Source organism: Bos mutus, chromosome 27 (genome assembly GCF_027580195.1).
Source record: "Bos mutus isolate GX-2022 chromosome 27, NWIPB_WYAK_1.1, whole genome shotgun sequence".
NCBI classification, from domain to species: domain Eukaryota; kingdom Metazoa; phylum Chordata; class Mammalia; order Artiodactyla; family Bovidae; genus Bos; species Bos mutus.
This window is the reverse complement of record NC_091643.1, coordinates 29,948,647-29,966,151: the sequence shown is the minus strand read 5'-3', so window position 1 is coordinate 29,966,151 and position 17,505 is coordinate 29,948,647. Positions and strand designations below refer to the sequence as shown.

General features: G+C 40.8%; 1 protein-coding gene across 1 annotated transcript in view; it reads left to right on the top strand.

The window, feature by feature from the left end:
• The window catches only part of SNX25 (sorting nexin 25), a 91,287-nt gene that overhangs the window by 13,715 nt on the left and 60,067 nt on the right, over nucleotides 1-17,505 (top strand). The window contains exons 2-3 of the mRNA XM_070364298.1: nucleotides 10,584-10,668; nucleotides 14,058-14,274. Coding sequence (XP_070220399.1) covers nucleotides 10,584-10,668; nucleotides 14,058-14,274 — 302 coding nt within the window. The remainder of the gene's footprint in view (nucleotides 1-10,583; nucleotides 10,669-14,057; nucleotides 14,275-17,505) is intronic.

The window sequence follows — 17,505 nt, the reverse complement described above, 5'->3', positions numbered from 1 at the left end:
TGGCATCTGGGAGGGCAGGGTGGACACGGGGCAGACATGGCATTGATCCTCTTGGGTGAGGGGTGAGGGGCAGTTGAGGAAGCAGAGATGGGGTGCACGGCGCCCCCTAGCAACTTGGCTGAGAAGGAGAGAAGGCGGCCTTCACAGGTGTGTATGCGCTGGGTGTGCTTTGGGCAGTTTTGTAGTTGAGAGATTTAACCGCAGTTTTGGGTTAAAGAGAAATCTTGAAAAGTAGAGAGGAAGAGCCTGAAGATCCCAGAGACAGGATGCTAACAGGCTAGGGCAGTGTCTGGGTGGACAGGGTCAGGGCACAGGGTTCAGGCTCGAGACTAACGGAAAGGAGGTAGAAACAGGAGCAGGGAGAGAGGCTCGTAGGCCGGGAGGCTGGCAGGGAATTGAGATGTTTCAAACTGGGTCACCTCGACTTTCTTGGTAAGTGGGAGGCAGATTGATTGCTGATAGTGAGGAGGAGGATGTGTCGAGGGTAATTTTATTGAGGTGGTAAGAGATTCCGTGAGTCTTTTGTGACTCTGTCCCAATTGACGTAAAACGATGGCTCTACTCCAGTACCCTTGCCTAGAAAATCCCATGGATGGAGGAGTGTGGTAGACTACAGTCCATGGGGTCACAAAGAGTTGGACATGACTGAGCAACTCCACTTTCTCTCACTTTCACTCTTGTATTAAAATAAATCTTCCAAGAAATAAAACTTCCTAGCTTTTTCTCAGGGGTCATAATCTTTTGTCATCACTACCATTTAGCAGTGTTTCGCCAAATGTGGTCTAAAGATGCATAAATAATTTAGGAATTCTTGCTAAAAATGCTGTGTTTCAAAGGCATGCCTTATAGTTGCTGAATTAGGATCTCGAAATCTGCATTAGAACAAAATCCCCAAGTGAGTCTTGAAAATGAGTTAATGTGTTTCCAAGCAGGGGCTGGGGGCTTCCTGAGGTCAGCAGAGACCGAGAAGACTGGGAACTGTATCCGGCGGCCCTGTCCTGTGGACCCACACTCACCACCTGTCCTCTCTGCTCAGAGGTGGAGTGGCTGCTGCACTGAAGCTTATCTTTAACACCACGTTTCTCATAAGGAGAAGGTTTTATTCTTCGAATTTCTATACATTTATTTTATATAGAAATGGAAGAATGTCTATGATCTAGATCTAGGCTGGGGTAGATAATTTTTACCCTCCAGTTATAAGGGATGTGAAAGTCCGTCTCTTTGAGTAGATTCCATTGAATTGTATTTTCTTTTTTTGCATCTAGTATTTTTATGGCAGTAATCCATCTCACGCGTATCAGTATCTAGTACATGTATGTTATCAAAGCCACTGCCTGAAGCTCAGCTTTTTGCTTCAAGGGAGCTATGAAAATATTAGAAATCTCACTGAATCAAATCACCAATGTGATGTGTTTCCAGCTAGATCCTGAATATTTTATCACCAGTTTTCATTTAAAAGCTAGTCAACAAATTTAATAAGAGTGGTATTATGGGTATTTGGGACAGTAATGAAGAAAAAAAAAGTGCTTTCATTAAAGCATCTCTGTGAAAAAAAGCAGTTCTGTGTGACTCATCCAGTTGTTGAGTTACATGATAGCTTTGAAGCGGGGGCAACCATGCTGGCATCGTCTCCATTTCAATTCAGTGGTTTCAGTAAGAACTCTTATGAAAATAATTTTTATAATTCACTGTGTCTGAACTTCAGAATTCTTATGAAATGATCTCTTGGATTGATTGCATATTTGAGTAGATTTTCTTCCGTGACCTGGGCTGGAGAGCGAAATGTAGAAGAGAGCCTAGAATAGGAAGAACGCTAGAATTCCTAAGCAGAGCCTCCCACAGTGTTTGAGCTCATCAGTTATTCGATTATGAGCTTCTGTTCCATCAGGGATAGATTAAGGCCTCTGAGCACAGAGAATGTATTTACCTTTGTCTCTGGAACCCAACTAAGCGGCAGACGCAGAGTCCTCATTGCGTGTTAGATGATTGAATGAGTTGATGGAAATGTGAAAACCTCTGATTTCCCTCATGAGCTCACAATTACAGTGTGAGCCAGTGATAAAATGGCTGCAGAATTTTTCTTACGCAAATCTTTGTAGGAATGCAAAAGCTGCTGCCAGTCATCAGTGATCTTTCCTAAGCCAGTTTGCTTTTTCCTCATTCTTCTCCCCCAGCCTAGTCTCTTGTTCTCTACTTGCCAGTTCAGACATACTGCTGTCTGCCTGCGTACTGTCAACTGCATGTTATAATTTCAGTTTCTAAATCTGTGTCTGGTTTGAAATACACTTACATTTCTCTTGTAATCAAGTGGAGTGTGTTTTCTCAGGAGCTTCAGATCTGAGTCCTTGACATTAGAAATGAAGCACATTTTTTTTCTTCCCATGAACCTAATTTGTCCAACTGAATGGAAAAACAACCCTTAGTATGTTAACCTGTCTCAAAAAATACCTCTGTTGATTAGTTAATAGAGATTTTACCTTTGCGTTAATAATCATTTTTTTAGTAGATGAATAACCAAGAAACATTATTAAAGGAATTTGCTTGTGCTAGTCAAGTCTGAAAGTATGCTATGTCATAACACTAATCACATGTAATATAACAATAATCATTCTTTGATTAACATTGCAAAAAATTTGGACTATGACTTTTGGCATTGTAAAAATGATCTGTATTTGAATACTGCTTTGTAAATGCAACCCACTCCAGTATCCTTGCCTAGAGAATTCCATGGACAGAGGAGCCTAGTGGGCTACAGTCCGTGGGTCTCAAAGAGTCTGACAACGATTGAGCGACTAAGAGTCTTACACTTTAAAAAACCCTTTCACGCACATTGTCTTCTGGGATGCATAACAATCCTTTAGTATAAATAGGACAGACATTATTTAAACTGAATCTCAGAGAAATGGACATATTCATCATAACACAGCGAGAAAATGGCAAAGAATCGACTGTAGCCAACTTTTTTCTGGGTCTTAATTAAGCCTTGCTGCTATCATTTGATGTCATATGCTTTTGCCCTAGTAGTAATAATGGGATTGTGCCCTAGCCTGAAGCACACTTGAGTTTCATACTTGTTCAGAGAAAAGATCTAATTGATTTCATACCCAGTCATAGGATCTGGTCTCAGGAGCTAACCTAACTGATTATCTTTCTTTATAAAAATAGAAACAGAACCTTGATTCCTACATTTGTGTGCAGGCAGGGTTGGCCTTTAGCCTGAACACAACAATACTTCCAATAACTGGTGTGTACTAAGCTATGGAAGCTGCTCACCATGTAATCTACCATTCATCTCTTGCCAAAGTTCATTTCAGGTGAAATCATGGTGGGGATTTATGCTTCTGGAGGACAGGGTGGTTTCCTTTACTGCTCCCCGAGGATAGAGAAGGCCTGACCTGCACCTGCCTCTTGTGGCCATTCCTCGTTTTCCCATCTGGAAACACCCCATAGTGTTGGACTTTCAAGGCATGTAGGTTACTTACTATCGGTTCAAAAGGTTGACAGGGACTGTTCCTGTTCACCTTTGCGTAATTTGTGCTTCACAGCATCCGATACACACCATGCCCTGTTGTTCGATCAGTTTCTCCTTGGCTGGTAGAGGACTCTCCTTAAAGATAAGAACAGCATTCTTGAGGCACACAGTTGTTTGAAGTCAGAGTTCAAATCTACTGTGTGGTTCATAGACATTTCCAGTATTGTTTAGAACAGTTTTGGTAATGCTACACTTAGGTTGATAGCATGGAAATGAATAGGTTTTTCATGGAAAATTGGAAAAATGTGTTGAGGACCAAGTAAATAATACAGTAATAAGAGAATGGTTAAAATACAGTGTAAGTCATTCAAAACAAAACATTCCAAATCTTTATTACATAAAAGATGCTCATAATAAAATACTGAGTGTGAAAAACCAGGTGCAGAAATCTGTGAATGTGGTGATTGTAATTTCTTCCAAAGTATATGAAAATAAAGTACCAAGAGTAATTTATAATTAATAATACATTGCCCGGCACAGTTTCAAACACTTCATGTGTATTAATTCAATGCTCTTATCAGTCCTAAGAGGTAGGTACCATTGTTATCTTTCTTTTACGGATGAGGCCCTTGAGGCCCTTACGAAAGTAAGTTGTCCACAGTTACATGGTAAGAAATGGCCTCACCAACTAGGAGGAAAAAGACCAAAATATCAGTAGGGATTATCTGTGGATAATGGTGTGAATAGACTGCTTTAATTCTTTACATTTATAGAATGTGTCCCTCTCTAGATATATTAGAACTAGCAATTTTAAAAGAAATTGAAGCATATGAGAACATTTGTAGGTTTGAATTTCGGAGAGTAGCTTTTCTTTCTTCTATCTAAAACAGAAATTATACTCGATTAAGAGGGGGGAAAACACAAAAAACCAGTACTTTCTATCAGTACAATCTCCCTAAATGATAACCTTTCAGTATATATTGGATACAGTTTGATCTATCAATAAGGTGAACCAGACCTTCTTTATTTCACAGTTAAACATTATAAAGCACAATCCAAGAAACTGGTTCTGATCAAACCACGTTTTGTTTGAACACTTGAATACTTCACCAGTAACAGAGAATATAAAGGCCCATACACGATAGAACGTCTCCAGGAAACGGACACTTTGCTCTCTGGAAAGTACATCCTCAAAGGCAAAAATACTTCAGGAACAGTATGTTCTATTAAGTTGTGTGTTAACTTTGGTGATTTAACTTTCAATCCTTCTCTCTTGCTTTCATTTCCACAATTCTTTTCCCTTCAGAAAACCATCCAATCAGCTGTTAAAACCAACCAACCGATTAGCCTCAGTGTGTTGAAAGTTGATCCTGTTTTGAGTTTTATTGGTGATGATAGTTGTACTTTGCCACTAGGTGCCAGGCACTCTGCAAAATGCTTTCTTCAAGCCAGCAGTTACAGGCTGGACGCCATTGCTGGAGGGGCTGTTGCCACTCACGCCACACTCTTTCATCAGGGTCTCAGTCAAGTCCGGTGGCCTTTCCATACCTCAGTCCCTTCCTGTCTTTCTGAGAAGGAATCTGTGTGGGTCGTTTTGTTTCTTTGCTTTTGATTACATGATTTTTTGAGGATGAGGTAGAATACGGTTGGTTTGAAAGGAGCCATGGTTTTGAGAATAACATAGCTTAAGAATGAGAATATTAGTCACAAGATCCCAGTAGATTGTCTGATGCTGCGAATACTTGGGAAGACTGGGCCATGTGACAGCAATGTGTGGTTAATGATGGTTGGGTTTTTGTGTTTGTTTTCCTAAGATAAATCACCATTTCAGTAGCTTTACAGGAAATTACGCCCATCACGCCATTAACTCTGTATAGTTTTTTTTTTAAATAAACCAAAATACATAAAAAAATTTTTTTTTATAGAAGCATATAGTGAAGGAGAAAGATACTTGTTTATTTGAGTCGTCCAGGTAATAGGCATGAAAGGAATTACCAGCCCTGTCTCTGCTCCCACAGGAAGCAACACAGTAAGCAGTGTCGTCCTTATAAACAATGGAAAATGAGGTGTGTGTCTCGGCTGGGTTCCAGGTCACCCCTGGCTGTCTCGTTGCTAATAGTGTCAGGGTACCCAACTGTCTGCGTGGAATCTCTCTCCAGATCTTGTTCCCTCAGGAGAGGGTGTCTTAATTCTGACACGAAGACAGTTGGAGCATATTATGGCTGTAGACTAAAAGCTGACATCCAGAAGTAAACAGAAAGCTGATACGTAGGTACTCAGGACAGCACTTGTTGATACGACTTCTGCTCTCTGATGCTGAGACTCGTATATCAGAGCAAAGCCTTCAGGTTTTGCCCTGTCTTTGGAGAACGTTTTCAGAATGAGCAATTATTTGTTGAGGCTTCTCACTTTCTCTCTCCAGAGAACTCACTGAGTGATTAAAATGACCTCAACAAGTAGGGTCCAAGCTAGGTTTAAATCTTAAAATGAAGATAAGTTTCATTTATCTTAATGAAATGGAGAATAAGGTGTATCTTTTTTACATAGCAGGGATTCTGGTTCACCAGATGTTCCTCTATCTTAGTATTGGCACATGCTCAGTTGTGTCCAACTCTTTGTGATCCCATGGACTGTAACCCACCAGGCTCCTCTGTCCATGGGATTCTCCAGGCAAGGATACTGCAGTGAGTTGCCATGCCCTCCTCCAGAGGATCTTTCCAACCCAGGAATCGAACCCAGGTCTCCCGCATTGCAGGCGGATTCTTTACCATCTGAGCCACCAGGGAAGCCCTGTATTGGGATACTGATGCCAGACTCCAGGCTAGGGCTGACCGCTCAGACGACACTCGAAGTCCGCAGTTCTGGATGGAATGGTGAAGCCTCCTGTCACTTACGCTTTGTGGCAGAGGGCTGAGGACAGCGCGCACGTGCTTCACACTCCCCAGCACCAGCGTTACTGGGAAAGCGGTTGTGTGACCCAGGCTTTCCCTGAGGAGGGGCAGGGACTGCGAGGTGCAGAGCCGGGGGCGAGCATTCGCTGGAACACAACTCTTGGGGAAGTCTCTGTGGTGAGCGGTTCCTATTTTCACACCTATAAATGGAAGGAGAGAGAAGGCAGGTTTCGCCTCACAGCCCTCTGGGCCACAGCTGTGCTCACGTGCCTGAGTCTTAGCTGCCGGCCTTCTCCCCGCTTCCTCTCCTCTCTCTCCACCCTGGGATGATGACTGATTGTGAATCCCATCCCTCTGTGACCTGAAAGAAAAGGCGTGTGCAGTGACTAATCTACTCTAGTGTTGTAGTTTAGTCATGAAGAGGTTCTGGTTCCAGAAATATTAAATCCTTAAAAAAAAGGACTTTCCATGTGTGGTTACCCAGTTACTTTGGGCCCATGATGTTTTCTTTGATCTTCCTGTTCTCCTTACTTCCAGGCTCTCAATCAGGCTGTGGGGTGACAGGGCTGAAGAACTCTTTATTATCTCCTAATAAGGGTCCTGGGGGACAGAGTGCAGGGAATTCCAGAACCAGACTGGAAAACTGATAATGCTTTTAGAGAAAGAAGCAACATAGAAAATGTTATTCTCATAAACTTTTTAAGTTAAAGCGCATAAAAGCCTAATTCAAATACAGTGAGTAGGGATAAACATGTTTATTGTAGGTATTATGTCTAAGTGGGAAGCAGAGACAGAAAAGAAATGTGCAGATAGATGGTAAGAATTGGGAAAGCTGTAACTAGGGAGAGAAAGGAAAGGTAAAAAATAAGCACAAAATTGTTCTGAAGGAAGCTGTAAAGATAGACACTTAAGTACAAAATATGCTCAGGCATGTGTTGTCGTATTCACACCTGCTTCTCTCCCAGCCCTTAAACACAGTTTCCATTTTAAGAACCCCGAATTCAGGAACTTCTCAATTAAGCGTCACTTGGCTGTGATTTCATCATCTGGTTAGTATTGTGCATGAAACTGCTGTACCTATATTTGGAAAACTATACCAGAGTGTTCGCCAAAGGCTTGAGAAGCTGTGGTTAAAGTTATTTATCAGTATAGTGCTCTATTGGTATTAAGTTGTTTAAATACCTGCCTGATGTTCTAAAAAGCACTAGAATTTAAAAATTCTTCTCATTTCTTCCGTCTTTTCCTTTCATGAACTAAAATTTTAAAAATTACGGTAAAATGTCCTGACCATTTAATTTTATAACAAGTTACTCAGAAACTAGAAAGTAGTTTTTGATAGATGAGAGTGTATTTCTTTTAGGATAAAATGGCTTTTGTCTATACGATTATGATTAAGGGTTTTGTCTTTTTTTTTTAATGATTCCTTGAGAAAGTGTTGAATATTATGTCTTAATTTGTAGTGTTGTATATATGTGTTAGTCACTCAGTCGTGTCCGACTCTTTGTAATCCCATGGACCGTAGCCTGCCAGGCTTCTCTGTCCTTGGGATTTCCCAGGCAAGAATACTGGAGTGGGTTACCATTCCCTCTTTCAGGGGATCTTCCCGACCCAGGGGTTGAGCCCAGGTTACCTGCACTGCAGGTAGATGCTTTATCATCTGAGCCACCAGGGAAGCCCAGTTTGTAGCCTAAAGGGATTCTTTTCTGAGTGTAACACATACATCTTAAGGCTTTTAAAAGTATTTCAACTAAGGAATCTTAACACTAAGAGTTTTTTTTAGTAACAGTGATCACAAAAGTGGATGATAGTCTTGGCGTTTGACCCACAGATAGTGTGAAACTAAGCTAAGCATTGGAAATTCTGCTCTCAGGGTTCGGTGGTCCAGGGCCAGGGGTTGGTTGCAGCTGTGTTGGGGTGGCTGCCTGAGAACGGAGGGCTTTCCTCACCCTCACTTACTGAATGAAGCTGATAGGGCCCTTAGCCATTTAGACCTCCTGAGTGACGGTGGCTCTGTAGTTAAGCACTTGTAATATTTCCCATGCACAAAAAAGTTCTCTACGTTCCAGTAATAACTAGCTTCTTTTTATGCTCTGAAACCAGTGGTGGTGGTGATGTAGTCACAAGGTCTTGTAAGACTCTTGCAACCCCATGGACCGTAGCCTGCCAGGCTCCTCTGTCCATGAGATTTCTCAGGCAAAAAGGCTGGAGTGGGTTGCCATTTCCTTCTCCAGGGGATCTTCCCCACCCAGAGATCAAACCCGGGTCTTCTGCATTGCAGGTGGCTTCTTTATCAACTAAGCCACCAGGGAAGCCCCTGAAACCAATAAGTACACCCAATGCAGTATTTGTTGTTCAGTTGCTCAGTCATGTCCGACTGTTTGTGACTCTATGGACTCTAGTATGCCAGGCTTCCCTGTCCTTCACCATCTCCCAGAGCTTGCTCAAACTTGTGTGCATTAAGTCGGTGATGCCATCCAATCATCTCATCCTCTGCTGTCCCCTTGTCCTCCCACCTTCACTCTTTCCCAGTATCTGGGTCTTTTCTACTGAGTCAGCTCTTCACATCAGGTGGCCAAAGTATTGGAGCTTCAGCTTCAGCACCAGTCCCTCCAATGAATATTCAGGATTTATTTCATTTAGGATTGACTGGTTGGATCTCCTTGCAGTCCAAGGGAGTCTCAAGAGTCTTCTCCAACACCACAGTTCTATAGCATCATTTCTTCAGCACTCAGCCTTCTTCATGGTCCAGCATATGCTTACAATATACATATACTTTTGATCACTTTGGAATGTGATCAATTAAAAAGCTTTTCTCTTTAAAGTACCCTTAGCTGCCTGATAGTGGGATTTAAATCCTGCATGTTGCCTCTCTGTTTTTGCCAACTAGTACCTTTTTATAATTAAAATTTTAAATTGTGTTATACAGACATATATGGAGGAAGAAACCATTTTTAATTGTTTAGCATATGTGTTTCCAAACATTTTCCATCATGGAAAACTTTTCATGAAGGCATATGTGTCCCTAATTCATTCTTTTTTCATGGCTGCATTATATTCTAAAACATGAACCATCACAATTTAACTCTTTGATTATTGATATACACTTGATTCTGGGAGTTGGTGATGGACAGGGAAGCCTGGTGTGCTGCAGTCCATGGGGTCGCAAAGAGTTGGACATGATTGAACAACTGAACTGATACACTTGATTTATTTCCAATTTCTTCCCTTAGAGTCAATATAGCAGTGAAAGTCTTGGTATGTGTACTTTTTTTTTAAATGTGCAAGTATTTTATCTTAGCTGGATTCCTAGAAGTAGAATTGCTGAATAAACAGAGTGCTTTTAAATTTTGATATGCTCTCAGTTGTTTTCTTAAAAGCTTTTAGAAATGGACGTTTCCCCTCACGATGAATGAAAATGGCCATTCCCACATGTCTTTGCCAACATTAGGTTAGATGACACTTTGCCACTGCTTTGTCAGTCTGGTGGTGTCTCATTGCACTTATTTGCATTTCTCATTGAAAAAAGAGGTTGCAATTTGTTTTTCATAAATTGATTGGTGTTTATCTTTTATGATTGCTCTTTTAATTTCTTTGCCTGGTTTTTTCTTTAGAGTTATTTTTCTTGTTTCGGGATCTCTGTATATATGAAATAATAGTCCTTTGTTATACATCTTGCAGGTGTTGTCTGTCAGTTATATTTTATAGTTATCTTTTGTCAAACAGAGATTTCCTATTTTATGTAGTTGTATTTGTCAGGTTTCTTTTCCTTTATAACTCTTTTTGTGTCTTATTTTGGAGAGGGCTTCTCCATCCCAGGATTAAACACAGCATCTCCTTTGTTTCCTTTAAATACATTTTTAGTTAAGAAAATATTTAGCTCTTTAATCAGTTTGGAGTTATTAATATATGAAGTATTTTTCTCATTATGTTCTTAATTCTCATATATTTGCATTTCTGTATAGATGTTTTTGTACTTTCTACCATTCAGTTGTTTATTTCTACACTAGCATCACACTGTCTTGATATCTGCTAGGGAAAATCCTTCCTTAATTCTTTTTCAAAAATTTCTTAACCTTAAGCACGTATTTACTTTCCCAGAAGAACCTTATAATCTGTTAAGCAATATTTTAACATCTGTTTAAATGGTTTTTCATACTTTTGGTTTTATATTTATGTGATTTATTCAGTAATCTGTATCTTTTTTTCTTCTTATATTTCAGAGTCCTGTGTATGGAGACTCAAATGAGTCAGTTCAGTCTAGAAGGGTAGTCATTTCTCATAATATGGACAAAGCTCTGAAAGAAGGTAAGGATTAAGTGAGGGTATATAATTACCATGGGAAGCAATTCATTATGTTCTAAAAGGAAAATAGTAATTTCCAGCAAATTTATCTATCCTCTCTCTGTTTGATGCCATTTGGATTTTTTTCATCATGAATTTTTACTTGAAGACATAGTAAATACATCCAGTTGTTGTTTAGTCAGCAACCTGTGTCTGACTCTTTGTGGCCCCATGGACTGTAGCCCGCCAGGCTTCTCTGTCCTTGGGATTCTCCAGGCAAGAATACCAGAGTGGGTTGCCATGCCCTTCTCCTGGGGATCTTCCCGACCCCGGGAACAAACCCATGTCTCCTGCATTGGCAGGCAGATTCTTCTACCACTGAGTCACCAGGGAAGCCCCCCAATACATCCATGTTTCAGTTAAATGAATGGGATCTAAACATTGATTAAGCAGGAATTTGCAGATCGCATGAAACTAGCCAGCTTAGTGGGGTACTTCCACGATATGAAGCAAGAATCTGTAGTTCACTGTTACTTGAAGTAGGTGTCAGGAAGCCTTTTTTTTTTTTTTTCTTTTGTTAATAGATATACGTAGAGAAAGTGTGTTGGGAATAAATACTCTCAGGCTTGCTCGTGGACAGACCAGTTAACCAAATTAAGGGATCTTGGCCAACCTTGACAAAAGAATGAAGGACAGAGATGTGGAACTTGTATTAAAGATGATTGAAAGGGGACTGTGGCGGGTACAGTGTTATATGTCTGGAAATGGGGATAAGTAAGTGTAATTACACATATTAAAGTTTAAAAGAGACTATATTTTGATCAAATTAAAGTTTTGAAAATATGTTTTAAAAATCAAATTTCTAAAAACTGACAGTTTTGATTATTATATACAAAAAAAAGTCTGAGGTTTTCCAGATGAAAATACACAGTGTTAACTATGAAGTTAGGAGAGAACTGGCAACTACTCTTCTATATCAGATACCCTTAAAAGTTTTTCTCCTCAAGTTACATTTCCTGGAAAACTGGCAGAAGGTAGACTTTTAAAAGTCTTTTTGACTTACTATTAAATCTCACTAGATCTGCAGCCCAATTTTCACTGGACTGCCCTGAATTATCTCAGTAATGTGGGCAGGAAATGTAATTCAGCAATTATCAAGTACCTGCTGTTTGCTCAGTAGAACTCCAACTGTCCAAGGATTAGATGCTGACACAAAAGAAGCATAGCTGGTACCTCAAAGAGCATGGCTTTCCCCCTCTCTGTAGGCTCCACTTATCTAGTTCACGTCTCTTTACCCAGTGGTATGAAATACGTGTTCATTTTTCTTGAATAAATCAGTAGATGCACCAGTGACATAAGCTAATAACCTCAGATCTTCCCAGAAGATGACTTTTCTTCTGCACACAGAGAGTAATTACTAATTGCATTTTTGAAAACTTTGCAAACCACAGAAGGACATCTGTGTGATCAATGGAATTGTTGTTACTGTCATCATCACTAGGGCAGTTCCTGGTTGAATGACTGTTCTTTGTTCCGAGAGACTCTGGTCATGGACCACTTATGACCTGTGGGGCTCTACCCTCTTGGGCATGGAAGACTGTGCCTGAGTTACCGCGGGGAGAAGGCAGAGGTGGAAAATGGCTCTCTCTCTCGTACTGTTTACTTAGACGGAGTCATTCCTTGTTCTGAACATTTATAGATAGAGATTTACCTAACATCACATTTTCTAGACTGCTGCTGCTGCTGCTAAGTCGCTTCAGTCGTGTCCGACTCTGTGTGACCCCAGAGACTGCAGCCCACCAGGCTTCCCCGTCCCTGGGATTCTCCAGGCAAGAACACTGGAGTGGGTTGCCATTTCCTTCTCCAACATTTTCTAGACTAAACGGTAGCTTTTAAACTGGTCTCCTCACCTCTAGTATTTCTCTCTTGTTACCCTAAATCGTCTTTTCAGATTAATCTAACTAAAACTGAAGTTCTAATCATGTTATTCCATTCTCTCTAATCTTCTGTGATCCCCTCTTACCTGCTTATTTCTTGAAGAGCAGTCCTAGAAAATAGATGTATTTAAGTCATAACAGCATTGAATTTTTTGTTGGCTGTTACGCCTTTAGAAGAAAAGCTGTTTGCTTGGCAGTGAGAATAAGTGTTCTTTCATTTCTTACTGTGGTTTGTTACATTACTCATGCATATTTCTTAATGAAGAACATAAAATGATTTTACTATCATGAATTTCTCTGTCTCCTTGAATTGACACAGATGATATATTTTAAAATATTTTGGGTTTTTTTGTACTTGCATGAATGAGTGTCTGTAGTTATATAACACATAGAATCATGTCTTTGTTTTGTACTTTTATATTTTTATGATACTTAGTTTGAAGAGGGGTGCTGATGAACTATTGAAAGAAGATACACCTGTGACTAGCACATATCTTTATTACTAAGTACAGATTTTTGCCGGTATTCGTTTTTATCCATTTCTCACCAAAATGTATTATCAAAAGGAGTGTTTTAGAGTTACAGTGATCAGAATATGCAATATGGTTAACAAATGTAATGAAATATTATATAGGTGAATATGGCCTTCCCATAAATCCTTTAGCTTGTTGAAAAGATCTTAGTTTTAAGTATTAAGTCTCTTATAATTGCTCTTAATTTCCTGCTTTAATTTGAAATTAAATTTTAATGAAAGAAAAAAATGCTTCTATTTTCCAAACGCTTCGGTTTGCAGATTTATTTGTTATTAGCTAAAAATCCCGTGGCGTGAAAACTTTTAGTTTAATAGAAGAGTAAGAGAGAAGGAATTGCGCATGAAGAACTTAGCAGTGTTTTTACTGGCAAAGTGCGTGTCATCACGCTCTTGCTACTTGGCACTGGGATGCCCAGAAGGAGGATAAAAGGATGTGAAAGCCTGGAGGTCATGTAACCCAGCTTACCATCTCAGGAAGTACTTTCTTCCATGTCATCCTTGTCCATTAAATGCTCCGCTTGTGTTGAAATTTCTTATGATGGTGCATCCATCATCTAATATGGCAATCTCTCGAACAATTTTAATGTTTTTGTTCAGCTCTTGCTTGTGTTGAACAGAAAAAAGCAACTTCCTTGTGATTTCCACCCATGTAGAGCAATTTGAAATTAAACACCCAATCAGGGAGTTGGGTACCAAGATAGACTATTTAAAGATTGGGCTATCCAAGAAAATCTAGTACCTCGGGTCTCCACACCCCCAAAATTCGAGTTAGATAAGAATCCCTCGTTTTGAAAGGTTTCAGGAAACAGTGTGTCTTCCCTTGTTTTGCTCTCCACTCTTTATATTTTAAAGCGACTGTTAAGTAGCAGCAGACAGCAGGAGCGCTCTCTCAGTGTCTGTGGCCCTCGCCCACGTTTGACGCGCAGCCTTTCTCTTCCTGGTAGTGTTTGACTACAGCTACAGAGACTACATCCTGTCCTGGTATGGAAACCTCAGCAGAGACGAGGGCCAGCTCTACCACCTGCTGTCCGAGGACTTCTGGGAAGTCGCCAGGCAGCTGCGCCACCGGCTGAGCCACGTGGACATGGTCAAAGTCGTCTGCAACGATGTCGTGCGAGCTTTGCTCACTCACTTCTGTGACCTGAAGGCGGCGAGTGGCAGGTAGCTGTTACAGTGGGAACAGCCTCTCCTCCCTTTACTCACGTTAAAGTATTTTCCTTGTTGAGAAAAGGGGTCAGAGTCTAGACAGAACTCTAGCATATTCATCCTCTTTTTGGTCCTTGGCTGGAAATGTTGACATTGTGGGGAATCATTATAATGTTCTGATAGAGCAAATAAAAAAATTTTTTTTACCAGAAAACCACTGTATAGACCTGTTTGATTTTGTAAATAGCTGAAGCAGTGAGATTAATTTTACAGAGCCAGCACTATCATGAATTTATTTAGTAGCGTTAAAGGTGCCTAGAAACAGAACATTTAAATATAGTTGTTATACACTCTGAAGAGTGTCAGTGAGTTTTCAGTTTTCGAGAAAGTTTAAATAAAGTTCATGTTTCTTTTTGTGAGTCCTGTGTTAAGAGCTCTGTTGCATCATAGTATCCCAAAACTTGATTTTTAAAAGGAACTCCGTATTGGAGCATGCAGGCCATGATTAGAGAAGGTGTTTTCATGTGAAAATTGCCAGTACTCAGGCTTGTCAGCCTTTTGTACTATTAGCCATGAAAAGTTTGTGCCTGAGAGGTGACTCTGCCTTTGGAAGAAGACTTCAACAAGACCTCGGTGCTCATAACAAATCGTTATTCCCTTAGGTTTGCTGATAGGATCCTAAACGTCTGTCTCTTGTTGAGTGAGAGCGTGACGACTCATAGCACCTCTAACCTGGCCATAAAGAGCAGTCTCACTGCAGCGAGTAGGCTTCTGCCTACTGGATACAGTCTCAGTTGGAGTAGGAGCAGGGTCCCAGCAGTTTCTGGGGCCTCTTCTCACTGATACAGCACTGCCTCTATTTTAGGGGAGAAGAGAAAGTATTTGCAAAATATGTAAGGGGATGAGGAAGCAGAGGCATCCTCCTTGGGCAGGTGGAGGATCCTCCTTCCTTAAGAAGCCCTGTCTTGTGGATTGGTCTGTGAGTACTTGCTGCCCTGCCTGTGAGGTTGTGGGGGCTCCTGGCTGTTAAGCGGGGTTGTGAGACAGCAGCTGTCCAGGAGTCATCTCTCTCCCCACGCTCACCCAGCTTAGGTTCACGAGGCCAGAATCCACAGGACCACCATATGCCTATTCTTTTCCACTCACTGCCCCCAGTGTTTTTTGCAAACTTTTTTTTTTTTTAACTAATTATTTTGCATTGGAGTATAGCCGATTGACAGTATTGTGATAGTTTCAGATGGGCACCAAAGGGACTCAGCCATGCATATACATGTATCTGTTCTCCCCCAAACTCCCCTCCCATCCAGACTGCCACATAACATTGAGCAGAATTCCCTGTGCTATACAGTAAGTCCTTGTTGGTTATCCATTTTAAATAGAGCAGTGTGTACATGTCCATGTTTTTTGCAGATTTTAAAAATAAAACGGGGGATACATTAAAAAATTTTGTTAAACTTTTTATTTTGTATTACAATATAGCGGGTTAACAATATTGTGAGAGTTGGGAATACTTTTTATATTATGATCCAGTTTCATCAAATAATGCTCATTACTTATGATAACTTTGATTTTCTTTTTTTTTTTGGTTCTTTACCATTTAAAAAATGGCATCTGAGATTAAATTTTATCTTCTTCTTTGTGAGTCCCAATCCACAGTTTGAAAAATTTACTGTGGAGCAGTGGTTTTCAGTTTTCCTGGTATGAGAATAGCCCTGTGCTCTTGAAGGTTGTCGAGGACCTGAAAGAGCTTTAGTCTGTGTGGGTTACGGCCGTGGGGTCCCAGGGCCGGCTTGTGCTGGCGCAGGAGCAACCCTGAGGTCAGTGAGCACTACCTTGTCACTTTGTAATTGGCCACGGCGGGAGTACTGACCCCGTGAAATGGGGCAAATGCTCCAAATGGGAGCTTTTCTCCCCTTTGCAGAGCCAGTTGTTAAACATTTACCAGTTCAGCACTCATCGTATCTGTCAATATTTATCATATCAGATATTAAACTAAGACTTTTTTTTTAAGTGTAAGAATGCACAGTATGCTTTCCACTCACCGTCAAGAGTGACAAGGTCACCACACAGCCTGTTGCCTCTGGGAAGCTCCACTACAACTTGTGAGAGCAGGCGAGACACGTGGAATCGTTTCGTTGCTGTGAATAGGGTTTGGACCTCACAGACCCCCTGACAGTGTCTGGGGGACACACGGGAGCCTGCAGACCACCCTTTGAAAACCATTGTTTTTAGAGAAAGTAACTTCCAGTAAGGAGGGGGTATGTGAACCGATGAGGAAGTTATAAGGGTCACCTCGCTGGAGTCTCAGAAGCTTCAACCTCTCCTTCTGCGTGTTCTGAGCCCCGTGCAGCACTTAATCGGCTATGGCATCCGCTCCATAAAGCGCTCCCTAGTTCTGTCTGGTGGATACTATTATCAGTGGAAGCTCATTTTAAGGTATTTAAATTATGGCTCAATAAAGGACAGTATTTTTAGATCATTGTTTTATTCCAGTTAGAAGACTGATGAATTTAGGTTTGGGAGCAGAGCAAGTGGTTAGAGAAATGGAGTGTTCTTATGATTATCTGATTTCAACATGAGAATATATTTTTCATTGAGACATTTATTTACCAGCTTGCGAAATGACTGCCTTTGTGGATTATATAAAGATATTATGAGTAAGCATCAGAATAATAGAAACAGAGACTTGATTGCATTTTAGAAGTGCCTTCTGTTTGGACCTCCAGTTTTCTTGTGCCAAGGATAGATTTATTGGTGTCTGGGCTGTGCCTAGAAGCTCTAGTTGATGATTCTTATTAAAGGAAGGAACTCGATCACTGTTCTCTGAGATTATGAATATTTGGAAAAGTGCCAGTAGGTCACTGGTGTTTTGCATATAGATGGTGGTGCCTTGGAGGTGAATGCTGGGGATCTAATATCTGATTGTGCATCACCTTCTACACATCACACAATGAGACTGGGCAGAAATGCATCTAGGTTCTGTGGTTATCTCTGCACTCACCTGCCCCAGATAAACTGTGCCTTCGCCCTGGAAATCGCCATTGGGGTGCAGATTTCCACTGACTGCAAAATGACAGTGGCAGCCAGGAGGCACCCAGTTGAATTGGCCACAGTCAGGCAAGAGAATAATAAATTGCATTAATAAAAGCAACACATCCTCTGGTTGACTGTTGGGCAATTGTGTGGCGGCAGCTTTCCGGTCAGCCTGTGTTTATTTCCCAGCCAACATGCTGTTGGCTGCTCTAA